General features: G+C 63.5%; 1 protein-coding gene across 1 annotated transcript in view; it reads right to left on the reverse strand.

Annotated features, from left to right (window-relative positions):
* Nucleotides 1–23992, reverse strand: part of KCNQ2 (potassium voltage-gated channel subfamily Q member 2) — a 36523-nt gene extending 12531 nt beyond the window's left edge. The window contains exons 1-12 of the mRNA XM_044919059.1: nt 23989–23992; nt 23836–23893; nt 19657–19747; nt 18646–18772; nt 18115–18290; nt 17263–17388; nt 13913–14023; nt 13130–13225; nt 9560–9654; nt 8321–8350; nt 5049–5117; nt 2898–2927 (exon numbers count right to left, since the gene is read on the reverse strand). Coding sequence (XP_044774994.1) covers nt 2898–2927; nt 5049–5117; nt 8321–8350; nt 9560–9654; nt 13130–13225; nt 13913–14023; nt 17263–17388; nt 18115–18290; nt 18646–18772; nt 19657–19747; nt 23836–23893; nt 23989–23992 — 1013 coding nt within the window. The remainder of the gene's footprint in view (nt 1–2897; nt 2928–5048; nt 5118–8320; nt 8351–9559; nt 9655–13129; nt 13226–13912; nt 14024–17262; nt 17389–18114; nt 18291–18645; nt 18773–19656; nt 19748–23835; nt 23894–23988) is intronic.
* Between the last annotated feature and the right edge of the window lie 419 nt (nt 23993–24411).

The raw sequence follows: 24411 nt of genomic DNA on the forward strand, positions 1-24411 counted from the left end.
GGACTGTGAGGGCCACACCCCCCCACGAGCCACCATCCCCTCCAGGGGGCTTCCTCCCTGCAGGGTCCTCCCGGGGAGAGACCTGGGGTCCAGCTGTATCAGCAAGCACTCTCACGTGGGGGTGAGCGTCCCTGTCACTCAGTATCCCCAGGACCCGACCCCCCCAACACCCAGCAGCTCTGGCTGCTCACAGAAGCCCCTCAAATTTGGGGCAAATGCTCTTTCCCAAGGCACACCCTCACGTCAGCCACAGTCCCACTACAGCTGAAGTCGGGGACCCTCGTGCTCCCCCTCCCAGGGCTCTGCAGGCCTGCACACGGCACCCCCCCACACCACCTGGAGGCTCTGTCCAGGGAAAGAGGACGACGGGGGGATGGTCTCTGCCTCCAACACCTTAGAAGGGCTCCAGCTCTGAGCAACCCCCCAACCAGCCTTGCTGTCTCTCCCAGCGCAGACACGGGGCCTAGAAGCACGACCCAGGGCCCCCCAACGCCCAATGTCCTGGGGAAATATTCCCGCCCCCCGAGTCTCAGAGCCTGAGGCACGGCTAACTGTACTCAGCGAAAACTGACACAGTCCCACGTGGCCAGTAGCCCCTGGACGGGGCAGTGTACCCAGAGAGCCCGACCAGAGCTGGAGGGAGCTCGGCTGCCGGCGCCCACAGCCTCCCTGAGCACGGCCCCACAGGCTCGAGGGGGCAAGGACCCCAGCTCAGGGGCTTTTCCTGCCCACAGAAGCCGACAGCAGGGCCCCGAGAGGGGCGGGCAGGCCAGCACAAGGGGCCTGGGGACCACGTGGGTGGAAGGGCGCCCACAGACACTCCCCAAGACCAGACTGAACAGACAGGCACTCGGACACAGCACACTGCTGCCTTCAACAGAGGGACCCACACGGACACAGGGGGAAAGCAGCTGGAGAACGGGGGTCTCCTCCAGGCACAGGGGGAGGGGCAGTGAGAACTGGGGTGGGGCAGAGGGCAGGCCGGAGACACACCCAGAGCAGCACAGCCCGAGACCCGAGGCCTGCCCCCCCACACCCTGACCCTGACCCAGACAGCCTTGGCCTGACGCCAGCACAGCCGCAGTGGGTCCTGCCCAGCCAAAGGACCCCCACACCGCCGGGGCGCATGCCCACCGTGAGCCCGGACCGGGAGGGGGCCTCTCGGCGGCGGAGTGAGGGTCCCTGTGCCCACCCCATCCACCTGCCCAGACCGTCAGCGCCAGCAGGACCCTGGGGTACAGGTGGCAGGCAGTGGCCTGGCCACTACCGCCCGCCCACCACGGGGCGGGGGCAGGGGGCCGGGGGGAGCACACCCCCATGAGCCCTTCCCAGAGCAGGGTCCCCTTGCCCAGCAGCCCTGGGACAGACCCACCCCCTCATGGGCCCCAGTGGCAGAACAATTTCCTGCATCCCTACTATGCACCGGCTGCCGGAGAGAGGGTCTGCGGCTGCCCTGGGGGATGGGACAGAAATGCCGCCCTCCCGCACCCAGCTGATAAGTGTGCATCCCAGGGCCTCAGCCCAGGGTCCGCCAGGAGGAGGGCTGGGCCAGGCTGGTCCTCGGGGAAGCCACTGGGTCACAGGCAGGCAGGGACACACGACACACGGGGAGGAGACAGAGGAGTGGTGTGCGGAAAGCAGGGAGAGGGGAGCCACGGAACGTACCGGAGAGCCCGGGGGAGGGCTCCCGTGTGTCCTCACCTTGAGTCCTGCTTTCAGGGTCAGCCACCTCCTCCCCAAAGACAGACGGACGTGAAAGGGGCCCAAGAAGGGCAGTGACAAGATTAAAGGCACTTGGGGGGGCAGGCAAGAGTGTCCAAATTGGGGGGAGGGCAGGAGAGAGAGAGAGAGAGAGAGGCTGAGACGAGGGTCGTGGGGAGGGCAACGAGAAGCCGCATCAGGCCGGGGGGCCTCGGGTGGACGGGGCAGAGCCGCAGGCCCGCCTCCCCCGGGCTCAGGGTGCGGCACGCGGAAGTGCCCGGGGGCCTGAGGAAGTGGAGGCAGCCCCCTGGTCCCCCACATGCCAGGCGGAGCCCGGCACGCATTTCCCACTCCTCCCTGATGACGAGCACAGAGCTCTCCATGCCGGGTAAAGCAGCTTGGCCCCCTGGCAGCTTTCTGAGCCTCTGTGAAGGGTTCGTCCCCGTTGCTCCTCTGGCTCGTTCGGAGCAAAAGCAGGGTCACTCTTTTTGATTCCAGACATAGGCTGTCAGTCCCCTTTGGGGCACTCGGGGGACGGAGGAGGGCAGGGCTCAGCCTAACTCCAGCTCCACAAACTGAGTGGACAGCTGAGTCGCCTACGGTCCAGAAGGGCACTCACGGAGGGCAGCCGGACTCTGGCCCGGGGTCGGGGGACTTGGTGCTAGGGGACCCCGGGCTCAGAGGACTCAGCACAGTGACACACACGCAGGCTGGGGTCCACCAGACTTGACAGTCATGAAATAGCCGGGATTTTCCCTTGAATACAGGGAAACAGCAGATGGCTGTCCGCCCTTCTCTGCCCGCGGATACGGCCCCGGTCTCTAACTAGCCTGACAGCTAACCCACCTGCAGAGGCTGGGCAGGCAGACACAGAACTGGGGGGGTCCGTCTCCACCAAAGAGGCGGGACACAGGGCTTGAGAGTCTGGCCCTGACCCGGAGTGGGGGTGTTCACAGATCTGCTGCCTTGGGGCCCCAGGCTGGGCGGGCGGGCGGGCAGAGGGACCTGCCCTTCGGCTGCCCCACCCTGGAGCAGTGGGACAAGTTTGCTGAGCACAGGCAAAGTGATTTAAGGGCCCACAGCGCAGCCGGCGGGGTCCAGACACACAGTTTCACACGTGGGCACGCACAGACACAGAGGGACCAGCACGGCTCATGGCAACGTGCCCGGGCAGCAGGGGGCAAGCAGGCACTGACCTTGGAGAGGGCTCCGGCTGAGGCTCCTTCCTTTAAACAGAAGCGACAAAGCAGTTAGCAGCAGGCCCGCCAGGCACCCACCACGGTCCGCCCCACCTGGCGCCCACCTGAGGCCCACGCACCCCAAGAGCCCCTGGAGGGCCCGAGGAGGCAGGCCTGCAGGAGAGAGGAAATTCTGGAAGTGGTTATGGCCCCAGGTTTTAATGAGAATCACCAACATTAACTATGTTTCACGGAGGAAGTGAGTGCAGACGGAAATGCTAACAGAGTCCGGCTTCCACAATCCGTGTTCGGGACAGACAGCTGCTCTGGTTCTTTCCACTGGGCTTCACGGGGTCACTCTCCCCCGCGTGGTTCTCCCACCAAGAGCGAATGGCCACGGCCCTGGGACCGCGCTCAGCCCACCCTGCCCGTGGCTTGATGACGCCTACTGGCAACGTTCATCACGAGCAGGAATAGAAGGATGGAGGCTGGGACTGCACTCGGCGGATCCCCAGGACGACCGCAGGGGAGCCTGAGTGGACTCTTCGGGGCACCCCCGAAACCTTTGCAGAGCACCTGGTGTATTGATGCCACTGGCCGAACACCTGTAACTGAGGCGGCAGGAGGGCGTGCCCAGACGTCCTGCTGGGACCGGCCCCAACCTCCTGGGCTCCCCTTTCCATGCGGTCCAGGGACACGGTGTGCAAAGGCTTCCGTGGGAACCCCAGCCCTGTGCTGCCCCATCCCACAGCTGCCCTGACCTCAGCCGCCAAGGGCTGCTTGCCGCGCATCCCTGTGTGTCCCTGGGACCACAGATCCGGTGGCTCCAAACAACGGGAATTTCCCTCTCAGTCCGGAGGCCATAAGTCAGAAATCCAGGTGTCGCTCAGCAGCAACCCCCTCCCCGCCCCCAGGGCTGGGGGGTTGGGTCCCCCTGCCTCTCCCAGCCCCTGGGGTCCCGGGCGCCCCGGAGCTTGTGGCCAAGTCCCTCTGGTCTCTGCTTCCTTGTCACGCGGCCTCTCTTTTGTGTCTGTCTTTTCAGCACGGTGTCACTGGGTCTAGGGCCGCCCTAATCCAGGGTGACCGCATCTCAAGATCCTTAGCTACATCTGCAAACCTTCCCTTTCCCCAAATTAGGTCCCATTCATGGTTCCAGCGCATGGACATATCTTTTGGGGGCCACCATTCAACTCACTACATTCTATGCCCCTTACACCCCAACACCCCAAAGTCTCAACCCATGACGGCATCAGCCCTATGTCCAAATCTCAACAAAAGCTCAGCGACTCAGAGTCCAGGATCCCAGTATCCCAGTCATCTGAACCGGGTGTGAGTGAGACTCTGGGGGTGAAAGTCCGCCCCAGCTGGGGACCTGGCGCCTCTAGGAAACCAGCGATCTGCCCCCAAACACAACAGGACAGACACACCATCTGAACAGGGAGGAATAAAGGTCACCAGTACCCAAAGTCAGGCCCAGGGGAAAGCCCACTTGGTGACAAACGACCCAGTCACCCCCAGGGGCCCTGGGACCCAGGCCTCAGCATGCTCGTGGCCACATGCCCCCATCTCTGCCTCCCCTCGTGTGGCCATCTTGGCTGTCTTTTATACAGACACTTATTGGACTCCGGGCCCACGCTAATCCAGAATGATCCCGTGTGGAGATCCTTTACTTAACAACATCTGCAAAGACTTTCCAAATAAGGTTTTGTTCGCAGGTTCCAGGGCGTGGGCAAATCTCAGGGGGAGAGGCCAGGGCCACCACTCACCCCCACGGCGGCTCCACCCCACGGACAGCTCTTCAGAGGCGGCAAACCGCTGGGGGCTGCCCTGGGCATGGGGGCCCAGGCGGCCGTCCCTCTGTCCACCCTCCTGTCAGGTGAGCCCTCCTCCCCCGCACACCTGGCTCTGTGCCCCCCACGCCCCAGAGCCACAGATTTTGGGATTACAAGAGAACCAGCAAGCGCCATAGTGGGCGCGTCCACCCAATGCTCCGGGGAGATGTGGGGCTGGCGCTCCTCCCCCGTACCCACCCCCCAAACCGGCCACCCTCTGGGGGTGCGAGCCTCCACCGAGTCAGCAGAAGTGGAAAACCACCAAGATCACCAGACCCCGGGGCATCCTGTAGCTGCCTGCCCCTCCCGAGGACCCCCCAGGAGCCCCTCTGCTGACCTGAAGGTGAGCCCAGATTTACTCTTGAGGTTCCGCAGCAGCTCCAGCTGGTTCAGGGGTGGGATCAGTCTGCGGCGAGAAGAGACACAGTGAGCTCCTGCCCGCTGGAGCCTGGGAGGCCCGCACCCCGGCTCTCACCAGCGTCCACTTCACACACAGTGCCTGCAGTGGTCATGCTGGGGGCATGGGTGTGGCCTGTCCCAGGCAGAGGGAGGGGAGAGCTCCCCGGCAACCGTGGCCCTGGGGGCCCTCTGCACCCTCTGGGCTGCGCCTTTCATAGGGGCCGTGGCCCTGGCAGTGGGCATGACCAGCATGCACGGCAGAGGGGCAGGAATGCCCCCAGGCTGTCATGGAGGGCATGGACTGGGTCCAGAAGGTACCGGAAGACAGGTGGGGGGGCCTTCTACCCTCCCTTCTCCCTCTCCAATCCCTGAACACCCCCAAACACCCCCAAGGGGCAGTACAGTTGCAAAGAGTACCCCTCTCTGCAAAGCTACGCCCTCTGCCAAAGTCAGGGCAGGGGCCAGGGTCCTAGAAGGGCTTTGCTGGGCAGAGAGAAGCCCACTCTGGGTGTGATGAGCTGCCTGGGCAGCTGGAGGAAAAGCCCCTGGATCTTTGGCAAGCTGGCCCGGCTCTGCTCCATGCCCCCTCCTCCCAGACCAGGTCACACCCACCGAGGACAAGCTCATGTCCAGCCCCCTGCCTGCAGGCTGGGCATCCACCCACGGTGGCCCCTGGGCAGCTCCAGCCAGAACTTTCATGGAAACTGAGAGGGCAATCGAGTCCTCACCTTGACACCAAGGCAGGGGACCTATAAACCCTGGGAGGTTCCTGGGAGACCCCCAGCAGCCCCCACCTCCAGCCACAGGACCGGGGCCTCACGGGGGACTCCAGTCCGTCCCAACATCTGGGGCAAGCTCTATCCCTCACCCAGCCTCTGCCTGACTCAGGATCTCACTACTTTCTGCCCTCAGACACTTCTCATCTCATGTTGAGCAAACGCCCCTTGTCCTACTTGACCCCAGGCCCTGGTTGCTCCTTCTTGACGCAGCCCCCACCCGGATGACACCATCACGCTCTGACACCCTCACCCTGTCATCCCGACCCCACTGTGATCCCCCATCCCACTCGGTGACACTCTCACCCCGCTGCGACACCTTCACCTCGCTCTGACACTCTCATCTATTCTGTGACCCCAACTCCTCTCTGGGACCCCCCACTCAAACCCTCAGCTTTGGAATCCCACGCGCTCCTTTAAAACCACGCTCAAAGACCCCCCACCCAGCGTCAGCCCCCAACCCTGTCCTCTATCCTTCTTGACCCTGGGGACCCCTGACCCGCCCAGGCCCGTGGGCCCTGGTCAAGCAACAGTGTCTGAGCCTCTACTTGGTGCTCAGACTACTTCCCTGCACAGCTCGGCCTCACCTGTAGCAGGTCTCCGCCTCCTCCTCTCCCTCCGCCCGCAGACCTGGCCGGAGCCCACCCTGCCTTCGCGGGTCACTCAGTGGCTCCCCAGAGCCCCAGAGTCGAAGGATCGCTGCCCCCCAGAAGCCATGGCACTGACAGCCAGCCTCCTAGTCTCTGGCTTTGCTCCGTGCCCCCACCTCCCCGTCCAGCTTCCTGACGCCAGTGCCACCCCCCACCGTGGGTCCTGCTGTTTGGTCCAGCTCAGCTCCCTCTGGAGAGCTCTCTCTCCTCTCCCTCCTGCTCGCTCTTCCCTCCCCCTGCCCCTCCTCCTCCTCCAGGGTCCGCCCAGTCCTAGGGGCCAAGACTAAGCAGGAGGTGTGGGCAGTCAGGTTGGCTCACACCACGGGCACAGGAGAGGCCCCAGGGCTGGACAAGGGGACACTTGCCTCCCCACTGCCCCTCAACCACCCACCCATGGGCCTGCAGCAGAGACCCTGGACAGCCCCCCCACACACACACACAGGTCCAAGATTAGGGACACGCAGATAGGATGTCATGCCTTGGACACACAGCAGCAGGGCACGGAACACGGATGGGCAGGGGTGTGCACACACCACACGTGAGGGCCACACACATGGCCCCCACCCCTTCGGGGGTGGTCGTGGAGGACGAGAGTGCAGTATGCCAAAGGGAGTAGGGGACGTGTCGGGGGCCATCCCACAGGACAGAGCAGTGGCTGGTCAGGGGTCAGCCGGCTCCGAGGGGACCGGCTCGGAGTCCAGTCCCCCAGGCCGAGGTGGGGAGGGCCTGGGACTGGCTGAAGAAGATGGACCAAGGGAGGGTAGGAGGAGCCTCAAGCAGGGTACCCCCCAACTGCCAGGCAGCCTGGAGCCCCAGGAGCCCAGGGCCAGCATACAGGGGAGGACGCTGCCCCCCGCCCGCCTTCTCCTCTGAGCGAGGCCTCTGGGGTATGCAGCCAGTAAAAGGCAGATGCTGGGGTGGAGATGCCCGTGGGGCTCAGCACCCTTCTCCTTTCCGAGAACAGAGGGTAAGCGGTCTAACACAGTTCCCACGCAGGGCGCCACAGGCCAAGAGCTTCTGCCCAGGAACCCCTGGCTCGGTGTACACGGGGAGAGGGTGGACCCTCGCTCTGCAGGCCTGTGTGTGGATGCCCTCACCCAGCACCGCCCGCACCCCTCCCTCAGGGAAGGGCCTACAGAGGAGCTGCTCTGTGCGTGGGGTAGGACTTCCTGTTGCAGCTCAGCACCCCCACTCTGGGCAAGTGACCCCCTTTCCTCCCTGCAGCAGGAGTGAGAGCTCCACGCCCCCCTCCCCTGCCCCGTGCAGACACAGTGATCCCGGACAGCACACAAGGACCACAGGCCCTCGGTGCTCCCAGGTCCAGAGAGGGAAAACCCAAGCAGCACCAGAGGCCAGCTGCCTGCTGGGAATGGGGTGCCCTCCCCCAGCTGGGATGGAGGAAGGCCCATCTCCACCAGCTCTGTGCCCTGCGGGCAGGGGAAGAGGTGCAGGGGAGGGACACGGGGACTGAGACAAGGCAGGAAGCAGGACAAGGAACAGAAGACAAAGTAGGACAGACGGATCCAGCCTGAGAAAGCAGCTGACGGGGGCGGGGACGGTCAGAGAGGGACCGGGCTCCAGGCAGGGGCCATGGGGAGAGCAGGGCGGTGCCTGTGCCCGGCGTGGGGAACACAGGCTGGGCACGGGTGCAGGGGTGCTGGCCAGCAGCCCTGCTCTGCAGACCAGGGGGGCAGTCCGGGGGGGGGGGCTCGGGGCAGCCCTGTACCAGCCCCAGACAGAGAACAATCACACCACACACGCTGTCCGTCCCATGCATCTCCTACCTGGAGGCCCCGTAGGTTTGAGTTTGCGAGCTTTCAAGTGTTTTCACACACACACAAAGGGAAGAGAACGGAAATTTTAAAAGAACGGGATAAGAAAAAGAAAAGGAACCAAATGGTCAAGGAAAGTGGGGGAAACAACAGAACAAAGAAAATTAGCACGAGGGTCCGCCCTGCTCAGGCCCGAGGGCTGGGGCACGGGGCTGGGAAAGCAAGAGCCTTCAGCATTCCCAGGGAAGGTGTGTGCCCCAAAGTGGAGTGTTCCAGAAAGTGCCCGGTGGGATGGGTGCTGAAGGAGGGATGGGACCACATCCCCTGCCTGGCCACCACGGACTTGGGGATCCTCAGGGGGACGCTGGCCCAGCCTAGAACCTCACCCCACGCCGGCTGCCCAGCCTAGGGTGGAAACCTCTAGGGCAGGTAAGGGACTTCCTTGGGCTGGGAAGCCCCAGGGCTCAGCTTCACCCCCCAGGCGAGGGCAGGCCAGCAGGGTGGTGTTCACCCCAAGGGTCCCCAGCCCCTCTCACCTCAGACCTTGTTCTAAGCCAGAGCCTAGCACAGACATACCCTGGGGGTGGCCACACGCTCGCTCTGGGCTGCCACCCGCCCTCAAGAAAAGGTGGGAAGCTGCCTGCTGGCGACCCCGCGGCCTCCGGGGCCACTGGCTCGGCCTCCACCAGCGGCCCCCATGGAGGGCTTCCGGCCCTCTCCTCCCACCGCAGGGCACCTGTGTGTTGTCTGTGTGCTCTGTGCGGGGGTGGGGGGGCCTGCAGCCCCGGGCAGGGGTCTCCTGGCCCTGGGGCCTCGACATGTCCCTTCCCCCACACTGTCCTCGCCGAAGAACAGGGTCAAGGTTACCCTTCCACTTCCAACACTCTGGGGCCGGCCCTGCGGGGCGGAGCTCCACACTGTGGGCCACCGCCAGACGCAGCCGGCATTTACCTCCAGGAGCTCTGGGGAGGAGGGCCTGTCTTCGCAATGCTCACAAACAATGCGACCGACAGCAAGGAAGCTAAGCAAAGGGGTGGATGGAGGTGAGAAATAAGAGCCACGAGCTATAAAACAAAGAACAAAATTAATACTGCGAAATAAATCACACACAGAACTCCTTGAAAAGTACATACGTTGTTTAAAAAAAAAGAAAAATCGATGGGAATCATGAGTAACAAAAAATGGGGTTTCAGAACAAACAGAAAATGAAACCCCGGCGAGGCAGCACACGCGGGCGGCCGCGGCGGGTACCTGTACATGGGCATGGTCACAGTGCGCTCGTAATACTGCCACGTGGAGTGCAGGTCCGTGCGGGACAGATTGGTGGCGTAGAACCTCCAGGCCGACTGCAGAGGGGAAGCGGCGAGGGTCAGACGCTTCCCTGCGCTCCCCGCCCCTGCACATGCCCCCCAGGCCCAGCTCCCGCCAGCCTCAGTTCACCCTTTGTAGGCCGGACACACGCCACTGCAGCCAGCCTGACCTGCCTTCCCTGCCACTGGTGGTTGTGACCTGTCCTGGCGGTCGCGCCTGCTCCCCCAACCCTCAGGGGTACGTCACACTGGGTATATACACCGGTGACCCCCGGTACCGAGGCCAGGGGGCAGAGCCAGGGACGCGCGGCGCTCCTCCCCAGCTCCCCAGGCGCCGCGCTCCTCCCCAGCTCCTCCCCAGCTCCCCAGGCGCCTGGCTCCTCCCCAGCTCCTCCCCAGCTCCCCGGGGCGCCTGGCTCCTCCCCCCCCCCCCCCCCCCGGGCAGTGGCGGGGTGCTCAGTGAGGGAGGGAGCCTGAGCGCAGCGCCGGCTGCTGGGCTCCCGGACCGTCCTCAGCGGGCTACTCGACGCACAGGTGCGCTTCCGCTGCTGCGCAGCCGCCCTCACAGCTGGTCTGCGGGAGCCCCGCCCCCGCCAGCCCGCGGCGCCCACCTGCGCCCACCTGCGCCCCGCCCTCTGCGCTGGACGTCCCCGCTCCGCGCGACCACACAACGCCCGGCCTGTGGAGACCGGCCTGTGGTGACCGGTATCAAGACCTTTGCAAGACCCCTTGGCTCTTTTTCATGATCGAATAATGTTCAATTGTACCGAACACCGTATTTTGTTCACGCACAGGACGCGCGGCTGCTTTCCGCCTTCCCCCACGGAAATAGCGCCGCTGCAAACATCGTGGAAAAGGTTTTGGTTGAACATCGGTTTTCAGTTCTTTGGGGTCTGTACGGGGGGCGGGGGCTGCCGGGTCCTCAGGTAACGCAGACCCCCGAGGGACCACCCCACCGTTCTCTGCGCCGCTTGCACCCCGCGACCAGGCGCGCGCCCCGCGACCAGGCACCGGGGCTCCAACTTCTCCGCATCCCCTCCAGTTCTTTCCTACATTTCTCACTTCAGTCGCCCCAGGGGGTGTGAGGACACCTCGTTATGGTTCTGACTTGCATTTCCCTGATGACAAATGGTGGGGAGCATTTATCTCACGTGCTTATTAGCCATCCGTAGGTCTCCTTTGGAGAAATGTCTGCTCAAATTCATTTCTAAATTGGTCTTTTTGCTCCTGAGTTGTGGGAGTCCCTTATGTGTTCTGGATACTAGACTCTTACCAGAAATATGACGTGCAAATATTTTCTCCCATTCCGTGGGTTAGCTTTTCACTTTCTTCACAGTGTCCCGTGAAGCACAAAAGTTTTGTATTTTATTTTTAAAATATTTTTTATTTTTTATTAGAGAGAGACTACAAGCAGGGGGAGCGGCAGGCAGAGGGAGAGGGAGAAATGTGGGTCTGGATCCCAGGACCCCAGGATCATGACCTGAGCCGAAGGCAGACGCTTAACCATCTGAGCCACCCAGGTGCCCCCAAAACGTTTTAATTTTGATAAAGTCCCATGTATTTATTTTTTTCTCTTTTGCTTATGCTTTAGGTTTCCTATCTGAGAAACCAATGCCATGGAAATTTACACCTGTTTTCTTCTAAGAACCTTAGAGTTTGGCTCTTATATTTAGGTTTTTGACCCATTTTGAGTTAATTCTGTTTAAGAGTCTAACGTTATTCTTTTAAAATTGGGTATTTGGTAGTCCCAACACCATTTGTGGAAGAGACTATTCTTTCCCGTTGGATGTTTGCAACACCGTGGTTTGAGACTTGTTTTGTGGCCCCAAATATGGCCCATCCTGGGGAATGTTCCCTGTGCTCCGGGCAAGACGCGCTGGGCTGTCCCAGGGATGTCTGCAGGTGCGGCTGGCTCCTGGACCGGGTCTTCTGCTTCCTGGGCTCTTCCATCCAGGATGCGAGTGGGGCGTCCACGTCTCTAGCTCTTATCGTACAAACGTCTGTTTCACCCCATAATTCTGTCAGTTTTTGCTGCATATACTTTGGGGTCCTGCGTTAGTGTGTACGTGGTTGTCACTGTTCCTTGTGGACCGACTCTTCTGTCAACGTGTCCTGACCCTTTTTGTCTCCCGTCACAGGGTCGGACGCAGTCTAGACCGTGGCCCTCGGAGGCCACGGTTCCCGGGGAACATCTCTCTCCTTTCTTGTACTTTCAGCCTGTCACTGTCCTGGGGCCTGGGGTGAGTCTCCCACAGACAGCATATGGCCGGGTAGATTTTAAATCTGTTCTTCCCCCTCTGCCTTTCGATTGGGAGAGTTCAATCCATGTCCGTGTAACGTGGTTACGGACAGGCCTCCTGCTGCGTGTGCTTCTGAGCGCCCCCCCCCACTGCCTTCCTGGGGGGTCAGGTTTTCCCTTGCCCTTTCCTGAAGTTTTAAAAGCTGTTTATTGCATGTCACCTGTGGATGACGACTGGCGTCTCACACCCACAGGAGTCTAATCTGAATGCGCGCCCGCCTCTCCACAACAGCTCACAAGCTCTGCTCCCCGCCCCCATCCGCCCCCCACTCCGTGCTGTGACCGCTAGCAATCACGGCCGATTCGCCGGGAGCCAGAAATGGGGCTCTATGAATGCTGCCTCGTGCATTCATCCTTTAAATCACATAAAGAAACAAGAGATGAGTTTTTCAAAAACATGCCGCTACTCCTTTGATATTTGTCCACCGGTGACCTTTTACCGTCTGCATGCCCGGCGGCCACTCCAGCCCTCAGACAGTTTCCAGGTAAAGCTCTGGGGGCTGTCAGAGGTCAAAGCAAACCACCACACTTCCAGAACGAGGTGCACTTCTGCCTCCCCGGACACCAGCAGCCACGTCAGGAGTGCCCCAGGGCGGGGGGCAGATGGCGGGGGGGGGGGGGGCGGGGGGGGGGGGGGGGGGAAGGGCTGGGGGGGGCCGGCAGGGGCATTTAGACCCACACGCTCCCAGCTGGGCGGCAGCTCTCAGGCGCACGCCCCTGGCTGATGTAAGATTTTGATTCAGTTCCTGAGAACTGAGAAGTAGGATGCCCCCGAGGACGACCCCATCTTTAAAAAGGAAAGACGTGGGAGGGCGGGGCTGTGTCCACCAGCTCCCCAGCTCTGGAGAGGGGCCCTCGGGCAGCCTGCTGCTCGGGAGCCCCAGCTCAGGAAGTACAGCTGGACCCCGAGGGGCCTCTGAGCCCCAGGCAGTGGGATGGGCTGCGTGGCTCCCTGAGTGGGGTCTCCACGGAGCATGGCTGAGCCAGCACACCGGCCCACACGGGACAACGGCCACGGCCCCCGCTGTCACAACTGCAGGCCTCAGGCCTCTGTGCTGGTTCCCAACACACTGCCCTGACGTCCCTGCCCACCATGCTCCTGCAAAGGGCTGTGGCCCGTCCACACAGGGGAGACACCGGGGCTCCACTCCCAGACGGGGCAGGAGCCTGCCGGGAACTCCCCTGGTCCCGGGGGGGCCCACCTGGACTCACCTGGATCAGGCCCGCCGCGGGGTTCCGTCTCTTCTCAAAGTGCTTCTGCCGATGTTGCTCTTGAACTTTCAGAGCAAAGCCAGACCCCAAAATGCCCTGCAAGTCATCAGAGTCAGACCATGTGCCGGGGGCCACAGCCCCCACTTCCACCCTGGCCTGTACATGCTGGGGGCCTCGTGGGCTCTGCCTCCCCACCTCCTCAGTCCCTAATCACGTGGGGATCTAGCTGGGGGAGAACACTTGGATTCAGGGTAAAGGAAACCTCTGACTTGCAGGAGCATGGCAGCACCCACCCGGAACACGCCCGGACCCAGAGATCATCCTCCTTCTTGACTGTCCACACTGAAGCAGGTGCAGGCCCAGGTTCTTGGTGAGCAGCCACGTGGGAGAGCAGTGTCCCCCCACCAGCCACCCCTCTGCCCTGCCCCTTCTGTGAGGGTCCCCTAGAGACCTGACGAGGGATCCGTGTCACCGCAAAGCACTGCTCTTGGCCACAAGGACCCTACTGGCCAGTCCCATAGGGCTGGGAGGCCCAAGAGTGACCGACAGATGCCACAGCTTGAGGACGGTCAGAGTGCTCCCACGGTGTGTCACGGAAGCCACCAGCCCCCAGCCAGGGCAGCCCTGAAAGGGCGCCTCTTTGCACCAGACCTGCCGCCTCGAGCTCCTGGGGTGCTGGGGACCCTGCTGGGAGCAGTGCTCCTGTCCCATGGACCCAAGTGGGCAGGTGCCTGGGGCTGCACGTGGCCCCCACCAAGGGCAGGAAGGGGCAGCAGGACTTACCGCGGGAAGAGCAAAGAAGGAGACGCCAATGAGGGTGAACGTTGCAGCCAGGAGCCTCCCGTTCCAGGTCTGGGGGTACTTGTCCCCGTAACCAATGGTCGTCAGGGTGATCTGTGGGACAGCAAGGCTGGTCACTCAGCCAGGCCTGGCAGCGACCACCGTGGAGGCCATGACCCTGACCTGGACGCTCTTCCTAGCGCCCAGGGGTCTTCCACAAAGAGCTGCCCTCAGGACAGGCTGGACAGGCACAGAGGCCAGCCCTCCCACGCCACCCACACGAGGCCCAGTGAGGCCAGGGCCCGCATCCCCGTCCTTCATCCCTGCAACAACCATCCCCAAACTCTCCGGATCCCTCCTCTTGCCCCACATTCCAGGGCAGGGTGTGGGGTCACCGGGAGCCTCTCTTCCCACTCCACACCCGTCAGAGCCTCCCACGGAGGGGGCGGGCGGCCGCTCTGGGCTCAAGGTCGGGCAGCAGCCAGGAAGCCCAGAAAGAACCAGCAGCTGGGCAGGGATGGGGCTGAGCAGGAACCACAGGCCGGGGGACAGACGACGGAGACAGGATGGGGGCCTTCGGAGGGTGACTTAGAAGCAGAGGCCAGAAGTGCGGGAAGGGCCCTCCCCCAGGTGCGGCTGGAGCGTCAGCTGCCCCAGCGCAATGGGGGGAGCAGGACGGGCCTCCCTGGTGCACAGCGGGGAGGCCAATGCCCATGCACAGGGGCCTCAGGCACACAGGAGGGCCCGCTGCCCACGGGGCGAGCCCCAGGTGGCTCCCACCAGACCTGCCAATGGGGACGGGCATCTGCCAGCGCCCCCGGGGGCCGCCCCCCACACTCCAGTGCACAGAGCCCACCTAACCCCCACCGTGGAGTCTGGGAAACAACACTGGATAAATCACGGCAGGGACTTCTGGGCCTGTGTGCACACAGTGAGAAACAGGGCACCGTCCCCATTCGGGCCTGCGCAGAAGGTTCTGGAAAGGCACCAGTAATGAGGAAGGGCAGCCGGGAGTGGGCGTGGGCCAGAAGGGGATCCACTCCTCACCACAAAATCCCCTGGTCAGAACTTCACCAAGTGCGATTACCAAGGTTTTCAGTATAAGTGTATTTTAAAAAAAGACAAAAGACACTTCAAATCACCACTCCCTCCAAAAACTCTGCTGGGTAACAGCTGAGGTTGTGGAAAGGAGCCCCAAGGGCAGGAGCAGGACCTGGAGGACGGGGCTCAGGGCCAGGAGGCAGGAAGAAACCCAGAGTTCGTGGGACGGGAGTCTGGGTGAGAGACCCCAGCCGAAGGGAGGCGCCTCCAGACCCCAGCCCCAGCGAGCCCCTCCTCCACTCCAGGGCAGGAGTGAGGGACAGACCGGAGGGGGACGGACGGGCAGGGGGACGGGCCGGCAGGGTGACGGGCAGGTAGGGGGACACACCGGCAGGGGTGGGACAGGCCAGGGGACAGACCACATGAGAAGGGCAACAGTGCGGGTGGACCCAAGCTCTGCAGAAAGCCCTCCAGGGGGCAGATCTTCTCAAAGACACCAAGATCCTCCCACAGAGAGAAGAAATCTTATCCATAAAACAAAGGAATTTTGAAAATGAAATGAAAATCAAACTGGCTGAGACGTAAGGTTGGGGAGGTCTCCTAGGAGCTGGACAAACACATGAGGAAATTGAGAGGAACCAGAGGACACGTCCCAAGGTCCTGAGGTCCATGCTGGTGTTGTCGGGCCTGGAGGGAGGGGGACGGACTGGCTCGGGGGTCCAGGTGGCAAAAGCACGTGCACAGGAGGACGCCTCCCTGAGGTCCCCGTTCCAGAAGCGCATGGGAGTGGGTCCCCAAAGTGCCCGCAGGGAACGGCCACGCACCCTCAGTGGCCCCCGGCAGCTGGGGTGCAGGGAAGTGGGACTTCCACAGACACTCAGGTCTCAGAGCCATCGGCCTGCTCCTCCAAAGTGAGGGCAGACTGGAGCGGGCTTGGGAGGGACCCAGGGCGGGGACCCCCCAACACCGGCCAGGCCCCCCCATAGCTGTGCAGGCCTGCAGAGCAGAGGGAAGGGGGCTCAGGCAGGACGTCTTTCTAGAATGACGAGGACAGCGGAGGAGCCAAACCTCACTCTATCACAGCACCAAGTGGATAATTAAGGTCTAACGCTTCAATCGGGGAACAGCAGCATAAGCATGTAATTTGGGAATATGGAGGTAAACCCCCAACAAAAGCCTCCCCACAGTCAGGAAGGGGCTGCACATTCACTGTTACCTGCCCACTGTTTATTCGTCCTGTTTACATCTATGCAAGCACTACTTCAGTCAAACACTCAAATAAGAGTTTCGATTCAGTTCTCAAAGATGGGAGGACTGGTCCATGCATAAGGCCGGGGGCGGGACAGGCCGCGTCACCAGCCACTGGCCCAGGGCCCGCCCCCGCTGCTTCCCGCACAGCTGGATCAGAGGACAGATTCCAGGCCTCCCGGCAATCAATACAATAATTACAAATAAATTGCATTCTCACTTAAATGCGGGGAAAAGCTACACATTCCTTCTCCCCGTTAGATGTGAAGTATCTGCCGAAGGCCACACAGCCAGCTTCTGTGGAAGGGGGTCTAGAGTCCCAGGAGGCAGTGGCCCCGTACGACCCTCCATGCACCCCCAGGCCAAGTGCTCAGCTCCCTCAGGAAGAGCCCCACAAAGGAGGGACCCTCCAGCGCCCTGCCTGGGGACATCTGTGGGCACGGGCCAGGAGAAGCTGGGCCAAGCTCCGTCCAGCTACTGGGGGTGAAGCCCGCAGGGCTCAGCCTGGTCCCAAGGCACACTCCACAGACACGGGGCCGTCCCCACTCAGGTGGCCCAGGAAGAGGCGGGTGACAGGAGAGGGGCCGTCCAGGAGCCTGGGAGTTGGGCGGCCGTGAGCAGGGGCTGTGGGTCCAAAGGCTCCAGACCTCCCCTGGGTGGGGCAGCCTGGAAGGTGGAGCCCAGGAGAGCCAGGGGCTCCGGTGTCCCTTTTTCAAACTGTCCTGTCCCTCCCGCCCCCTCCTCCCCTCCAGCACAGAGGTCTCACACACAGGTGGCCAATAAGGAAGGAAGGTCGATGACCAGCCAGAGCCAGGCACAGGCTCCCTGGGAGCTGGGCCTCTGTCCACCTGCACGCTTGCCATGCACCCCCACCGCTGCCAGCCTGGGCATCCTGCTTACGACTGGCCAACAGGTGGCCCCAGAGAGACACCTCCAGCCGGAGAGAGCCCTCCTGGGGTCCATGCCCGGGGGGCAGAGGGCACATCCTGGAGGGGGGGCGGTGCAGACAGTGGGCAGGACAAGACCCCCAGGGAAGGACGATGACCCCAGTGGCCAGGACTCACCAGGCCCCACCAGAGGGCGTCAGCATAAGTGTCAAAGTGATCATTCTCCCCCTTCTCAGCCAAATACACCAGAAAGGAGGCCAGGATGAGGCACAGGAAACCGATGTACCAGGCAGTCACCAGCTCCTAGAAGAAAGGCTCACGTCACAGCCGCCCGGCCCCAGCAGGCAGCGTCCTGCCCAACCCATCCCTGGCAGCGCGGAGGGCCCACCACCCTGGGCAGGCGTGCTATGAGCTCGGAGTCTGCAGGACTGTGTCCCCACAGAGCCCCCGGCCGCCCAGGCCAGCACCTGCTGGGCTGCGTGGCCCTGGGCACAGGGCGGGGGGTGGGCGCCTGGTTTTCTAGTCCCAGCGCTGGGTGGTCCCTGGACTTGGGCGCCCCCCACGCGGAAGCCCAGCACACCCCGTCCCCCAGGCTTGGAGCGCTCCCCCAGCAATCAACAAGCATTCAGGCTGCACTTGGGACAATCTCCCTGAGCGTGGAGGAGGCTCCTGGAGGGGCTGGGGGGCCAGCATCTCAGCACTTTGGGGACCGATACCCGCCCTGTCCACCAACCAAGCCCCCAGCTCAGGGCTCACACACCGAGGATCGCCGAGCTCCTGTTGGGGCGCAGGGCTGCAGGCCCCTCACACGGCCACCTCGAGCCCAGCCTCCAGGGGCCGGTGTCTGGAGGTACCGACCCCGCGCACCCACCGACCGCAGAGCACGCTGCGGAGCGGCTGCTCCGGACAGAGCCGAGTGGGACGCGCAGCTCACGGGAAGACGCCGCGAAAGCGGGGGTGGGCTGGCTCCTGTGTGCCCTGACCTGGACCCCATCCAGCAGGGCCTGGGACCCACGCGGCACCGCTCACCTTGCTGTGGGCGTAGACCACGGAGCCCAGCAGCTTCCAGGTGCCACCACGCCGGTCCATGCGGATCATGCGCAGGATCTGCAGGAACCGCAGGCTCCGGAGCGCCGACGTGGCGAAGACGTTGCCCTGGGAGCCAGCGGCCAGCACGGCGATGGAGGCAATGAGCACCATGATGTCTGCGGGAGACGGCGGGGCTCGAGGCAGGGCTGGCCCCCTGCACCTCCATTTCTGGCTGCAGGCGAGGGGGCCCCCAGGATGATGGACAGACGGACGGGAGGCACATGCAAAGGGCCAGCAAGGGGACAGCACTACTGTCCACCCCGCCCAGCCCTGCCCTGGGCAGCAGCTGTCCCGCCCCCCTCCCCTCCTCCCGCCGCTCAGGCGGTGTTCACCACAGGCGCGGACGCCAAGAGGGCAGGTGGAAGAAACTTCCGGAAGCAGCCAGTCCGCAGTCTCGGCCTGCCTCCGGGCCAGCATGCACACTCGGCTTCTCCGGGGCTGGCAGCCGACCTGCACCCACTCCGGCCTCACCTATCACACAGAAGGGCTTCCGGGCAAACTTGAGCCGCCCCCGCCAGCCGCGGTACCGACAGCAGCAGCCCGCCGCCCAGATCCGCACGAAGTACTCCACGCCGAACACCACGATGGTCACGATTTCCTGCAGGAGAGGCCGCACTGAGCCACGTGCCGGCCGGGGCAGGGCAGGGACCGAGCCGCTGCTGGGGGGAGGGGGGATGGCCCGTCCGGGGGGGCCGGTGTCAGTGGGGGGGGTCCGTCCAGTGTGAGCAGGGGTTAGTGTGGGGGGGTCCGCCCAGTGTGAGCAGGTGTTTGTGCGGGGTCCGTCCAGCGTGAGCTGGTGGGGCACAGAGGTCAAAGCTGAGGAAGGGTCCCAGGTAACTGCAAGGGGGTGTGGCCTCCCTGAGGCCCAAACACCCCAAGCCAGAGCGCAGGGCCGGCAGGGGAGTGCGCTCTGCGGCTCCCTCTACACAGGATCGGCCTCCTCCCGCAGCCCCTCCATCACCAACAGCAACAAAGACATTACACTGTGGTTGCCATGGCGCCCGCCCCAGCCTGTCATTTGCTGTCAGCTTCTCAGCCCCCGCCCCACGCCCACGTCCTCGGGGAACACCCCACACCTCCCCACATCTCCCGGGGAGGGGGCCTCCTGGGCCCTCAAGCTCTAGCGAGCAGGTGGGAACGGGATGGGGTTGGGGTGGGCTGTCAGACGCTGCGGGGACACAGGGAGGGGCGGCAGGGCGGACTGGGTGTTAGGGGAGAAGCAGGTGGGGGCACTGTGACCGTCAGGCCAGTGGACACTTCAAGGTCGCTCGCTAATGTCAGCAGGGGAGGCTGGACGGGCCTGGCTCCACCAGGCTGGAGCCGGGAGAGCAAGGGCCACGGGTGGGAGGGGACGGGGGCCTCTGCAGGGGAGGCAAGGCTCATGCAGGAGCAGGTCTGGGGGTCAGAGGCTCCGCAGCAAGGGGCTGGGGGACAGACCGCCGGCCACTGTCTCCGCGGCCGCGCGTCCCACCAGGGGCTCACCAAGATGTAGAGCGCTCCCTCCGAACTCTTCTCGTACTCCTTGATGGTGGAGAAGACCGACAGCACGAGGCAGGAGAAGACCAGCAGGAACCTGGGGCCGAGGCAGAGGGCGGTCAGCGGCGGCACAGAGGGGTACAGGGGGGCCGAGCCCCGCACCCACGCCTGCAGCGCCCCCCAGGGCTGCACGCCACCCCGCCCGCCACCCCCGCCTCAGCAGCCTCGGGCTTTGGGAAGGTCCCCAGAACTCGGAGAGGGAACGCCTGCTGCCCCGAGGACGTCCCTCATTAGGTCTGTGTCCTCTTCCTTGCATACAGTCGTCCCTTTCTAGGCTCAGGAACAGAACAGGCCTGTCTTCCAATTAGCACGGTCCTTCACGAACGCCCACCCAGGGCCCTGGCCGCCAGATCTGGGTCCTGCCTGGTGGGTGCACAGAAGGCCCGTCAGTCCCCGAAAAGGGGAGCCAGGAGGCACCGTGCAGCTAACGCAGACGCCAGGCCCCATCCAACGCAGCAGCCAGGGGGTCCGGCCGAGAGGGACAGTGTGAGGCTGGGGTCTCGGGGAACAGAGTGCCTGAGGCCAAGGGCCAGGTCCAGGGCTCCTGAGGGGCACGAAGCATGTGGTGTGGGGAGCTAGAGAGGGGCCCGCACACCACTCCCCTCCTGGGTGTTATTGCCACCCAGGAGTGGAGACCACCAGGCTCCCAGGTGGCAGGCGGCGGCTGCTGCACGGTCCAGCCGGAGCCCAGCCACTCGGGTGCTAACGCAGGCCCAGCCCCACCCGGTCCACTGGGGTCCTGCTGGGGCACCAGCCAGGCTGCACCAGCAGCTCTGAGCCTCGGCCGGGTCCTGGCGCACCTCGGGCAGCCCTGCCCCGTGCGCCCCTAAGACCCTCCCTGGGAGCGCGTCTGGGGAGGGGGCCCGGCGCACACCCAGCGCCCACAGAGAGGCACTGGCAGATAAAGAAGGAGAAGCCAGAGCCCGCCGCGCAGACAGGACGTGAGCGAAGAAGCAGTCACATTTCAAAACCACAATTAATTTCCTTTCATTAGACAATTTATTCAATTAAGTGAGCCCTGGAAAAAAACATCCAGATATCCCATGTGCTTTATGTATATATTTGTAATTCTCTGCCTGGTGGTATTTTCTCTCAACTCAGTCAGTGGGGAAGTTGCACACATGCAGGGTGGATCTGCCCGGCACAGAGGACGCAGAGGCTCCAGGTTCTGGGTCAGGACCCTAGAGTCCTGGGTGATGGCAGGGGCTGGACGTATCACCCACGGGAGGAAGGGCACCCAACCCAGCCTGGCTCAGTGCAGAGATGCAGGGAGCCAAGGGGAGACGTGCAATCTGGCAGGCTTCCCTGAGGAGGTGTCCATGAAGGTGAAGAGGAGTGGGTGGGGCCAAGAGGGGACAAGGGAAGAGCACAAGGGGGCGCCCAGAAACAGGGAAGATGCGTGTTCCGGGACTCAGCAGAGGGCAAGTCTGACCAGACGAGAGAATGGGGCAGGGGGAGGTCGGACTCCACGCTCAGACTCATGCTGTAAGAAAACGTTCCCCCGAAGTGAAAAAGAGAAAGCCCAAGTCCCAAGGCGACCAGGCCCTGTCAGCCCTGCTTCCCGTGGGCGGCTCTGACCGGCATCTTGGAACATTCCGGAATGGCCTGGCTGTGCTCTGTGGATGGGCTGCCCTTCCCAGCAGGCCATGGCTGGGAGGTCCAGAGCCACAGAACAACTCCGGAGAAGAAAAGCCCAAAGCCGGACAATGGGAACGCTCCCGCTCGGCTGGGTGAGCGGAGCCGACCCCGAGATGCCCTTCTTCGGAGGTTTTAGAACAGACAGCCACAGACGGCAGGCGGGCTGGGGGTGCACGCTCCGGAAGAGGCGGGGGAAGGGGGCAGGCAGGGCGTGAGGCCGCAGCGAAGACGAGCAGATCCCCAGGGAGAGAGGGCTCGGCCCACTGAGCTGAACCTCCAGGCCCAGGACTAGGTCCCCCCAGATCCAGAGAGGAAGGCCTCCAAACGGCGATTACGTCCCCCACCCCCAGCTGCACGGAGCTGAACAACGGAGAAGGTTTATTTCCAGGCACCTTCCTGTCTGCAGGCACCTTGGGGACCGCAGCCCCCGCCAGCTCCCTGGTGACATCCACACTCATGCCCATCTTAGACATGGGGAAACTGAGGCTTGGGAAGCCAGTAGGGGGCCCGAACACAGTGTCCTCGGTGACACAGACACCTGAGTGGGTCCAGCCCTGGGGAGCCTGGGGGAAGGGCTAGCTTGGACACAGGTGCCACCCTCCTGCAGGGCAATAGGGGAGAATCACCGAAGCCCGTGGGGGTCACCTGGCTGCAGGTGTGGGGCCCTGGGCAGACCTACAGCTTCCTGCCGCTGACGCTCAGGGATCTGAAAGTGGCCATGTTCTTCCTGCCTTCTCTTGCGCAGGCCTTTCCCTCAGTCTCTGCTCCTGATGACTATGGCAGGAAGGGACGCTTCTTCCCACTCCTGGCCCCTGGGGGAGGTGTGGGGAGAGGTGGCATGCAGGGACCACCACCAGCACCCTCGTGGGTCCCCTAGAAGCACGCCATGTGCTCAGAGTGCGGACCCCTCCAGGCCGCGGAGGACCCCCCATGCGCTCGTGAGCAGAAACTCAGATAGAAATCTTTGCTCTGCGGGCCCAGGATGCTAGTCAGCTTCCACCTGACAGGGACAGTGAGCAGCTCTACCCGCCCCGAGGCTGGGAGCCCCCTTCCTTAGCTGCAAGGCTCCCCCGAGCCTGCTCTCTGCAGGGCCTTCTCAGCCTGGGGACTGTCCGGGATGCGGGGAAAGAACGGAGGCATCCCCAGGGCCAGGACGGGGTGGTTCGCCCACAGCCCGAGAAGGCTTATCACTGTGAATCCCCCCAGCAGCGGTTGCCAAGGAGACAAGCGTCTCCAGCAGCCAGTCGCCAGCCCCAGGTTCCGGGGGCCAGGATGGGAGGCACGAGGTGTGGGGGGAGGTGAGAAGGGCCTCAGCCGGCGCTCACCTCAACAGTGAGGAAAGGGGCCACCCGGAGAGGGAGCACCACCTGGGACAAGCCCCTCGTCTGATGCGCACCCAGCCTGGGTGCCTGCCAGCGCCGCCCGGGGCCCACGGCAAGCGGACTGTGTTCACCCAGCAGCAGGAGAGACCTCAGCCAGACGTCAGGAGGGACCTGAGCCACAGCCTGAGCTCCGAGCAGAGAGGCCGGGCAGGAGTCTGAGTGCTGGGATTCTGAGGCATGGGGCGCCGGCGCAGGGCCGGGCCCAGAGCAGACAGGAGCTGACGGGAGGGACGAGGGACGGAGGGCGGTGGAGACGCGCAGGTCGGCCGGTCGTGGGGAGCACCGAGCAGGTGTGTGCCCGGTGTGCACGTGTGTGCACATGTGTGTTCTGCCTGCCCCTGCACTTGAGGGGGGGCAGCCCCCACCTCCACGGAGACACTCCTCTGCTTCCGTCTCCCCTCCCACACCCTCGTCCCATCTGACAGCACGGAATATTTACTTTCCGGAAAAACAGGGCAGAGCCTCCGCCACCTCGTTCCTGGGGTCAACAGGGAGGGTGCTCAGCAGAGGCAGGACAAAAGCCCCTGCGGCCGGGCCCACACCCTGGACGCCTTCGCTGCCCCCAAAGACTAAGGCAGGGGATGGCTGGGGCTATTAATCTCATTTCCATATGTAATGAAATAAACATTTAAGAGTTCACAGTAGGGATGGGAGAAGGCACACCACTGCCCCCAGCCCTGACCGGCTGCTCTCTGGAAGGTGGGGAAGGATCTCTGACAGCAAGCCCCCCCCACCCCGCCCACCGGCTAGCATTCACAGCAAGGCTACTATGTGCCAGGCGCATGACTAAAGGCAGAACACGCTCTCACCCATCTTACAGATGGGAGAATGGAGGCCCTGGAGCAGCTCGCTGTGGCCCCTTGGCGCAGAGCCTGAGCACCCTCTCCCCTGCAGAAACTACAGTACGTCTGTGCCTCCCTGGGGGCTGGGTGGCCCAGAAGCCCAGCGGGGCCCAGGCTGAGCAAGCATCAGCCAGCGTGAGGCCACAGCAGGCCCTCCAGTCCAGACTCGCCGCCCGGCCCCCAGAAGCCTCCTGCCCGCCTCGTCCATTAGGACCTGGAATCTAATTTCGCCCCTAATAAACTGCTCTGCCTCCCGGGCCCACTGCCACTTCCAATCCCCAGGAGTGACGGAGAGCCGGACTGCTGACAGCCGCTCCAGCCCTAAACCAGACGTAAGGATCACTGTGAGATCCCGCCAGGGTTGGACAGAGGAGGAGGCCACCCTCCCGAGACCCTCTTCTGGAGCCAAGGCTCACCCATGGGTGCGCTCCCCCCGGCCCCCTTGGCCAGCTCGGCCTCCCACCTGAGCCTGCTAATCCGAGGATGGAAGCTTCTCGGGAGCACCCACCTCAGCCGAAGGCCGTGGGGAGGTGCCAGGTGAACACTTGGGGCTGTGCCTCGCACACAGCAAGTGCTCAATACGTGCCTCGTGCCTGGCAAGCCACAGCCCAGAAGGCCCCAGCTCCTCAGAAGGTCCAGCCTCTGGCTCAGCACCAAGGCCCCCGCCTTGGCCTGCCTGTACCCCACCCCACTCCAGCCCCTCTCACAACCGGCCCCGAGGGCCACTCCTCAGCCAGGCCTTTCACACTAATGCCCCTTCCTCTAACACCCAGGGCAGGGAGGTGCTCTCAGGGACCCCTTGATGCCCCCCACTGGCCAGTGACCCCAGGATGGCCAGT

This window comes from Neomonachus schauinslandi, chromosome 10 (genome assembly GCF_002201575.2).
Source record: "Neomonachus schauinslandi chromosome 10, ASM220157v2, whole genome shotgun sequence".
Classification (NCBI taxonomy): domain Eukaryota; kingdom Metazoa; phylum Chordata; class Mammalia; order Carnivora; family Phocidae; genus Neomonachus; species Neomonachus schauinslandi.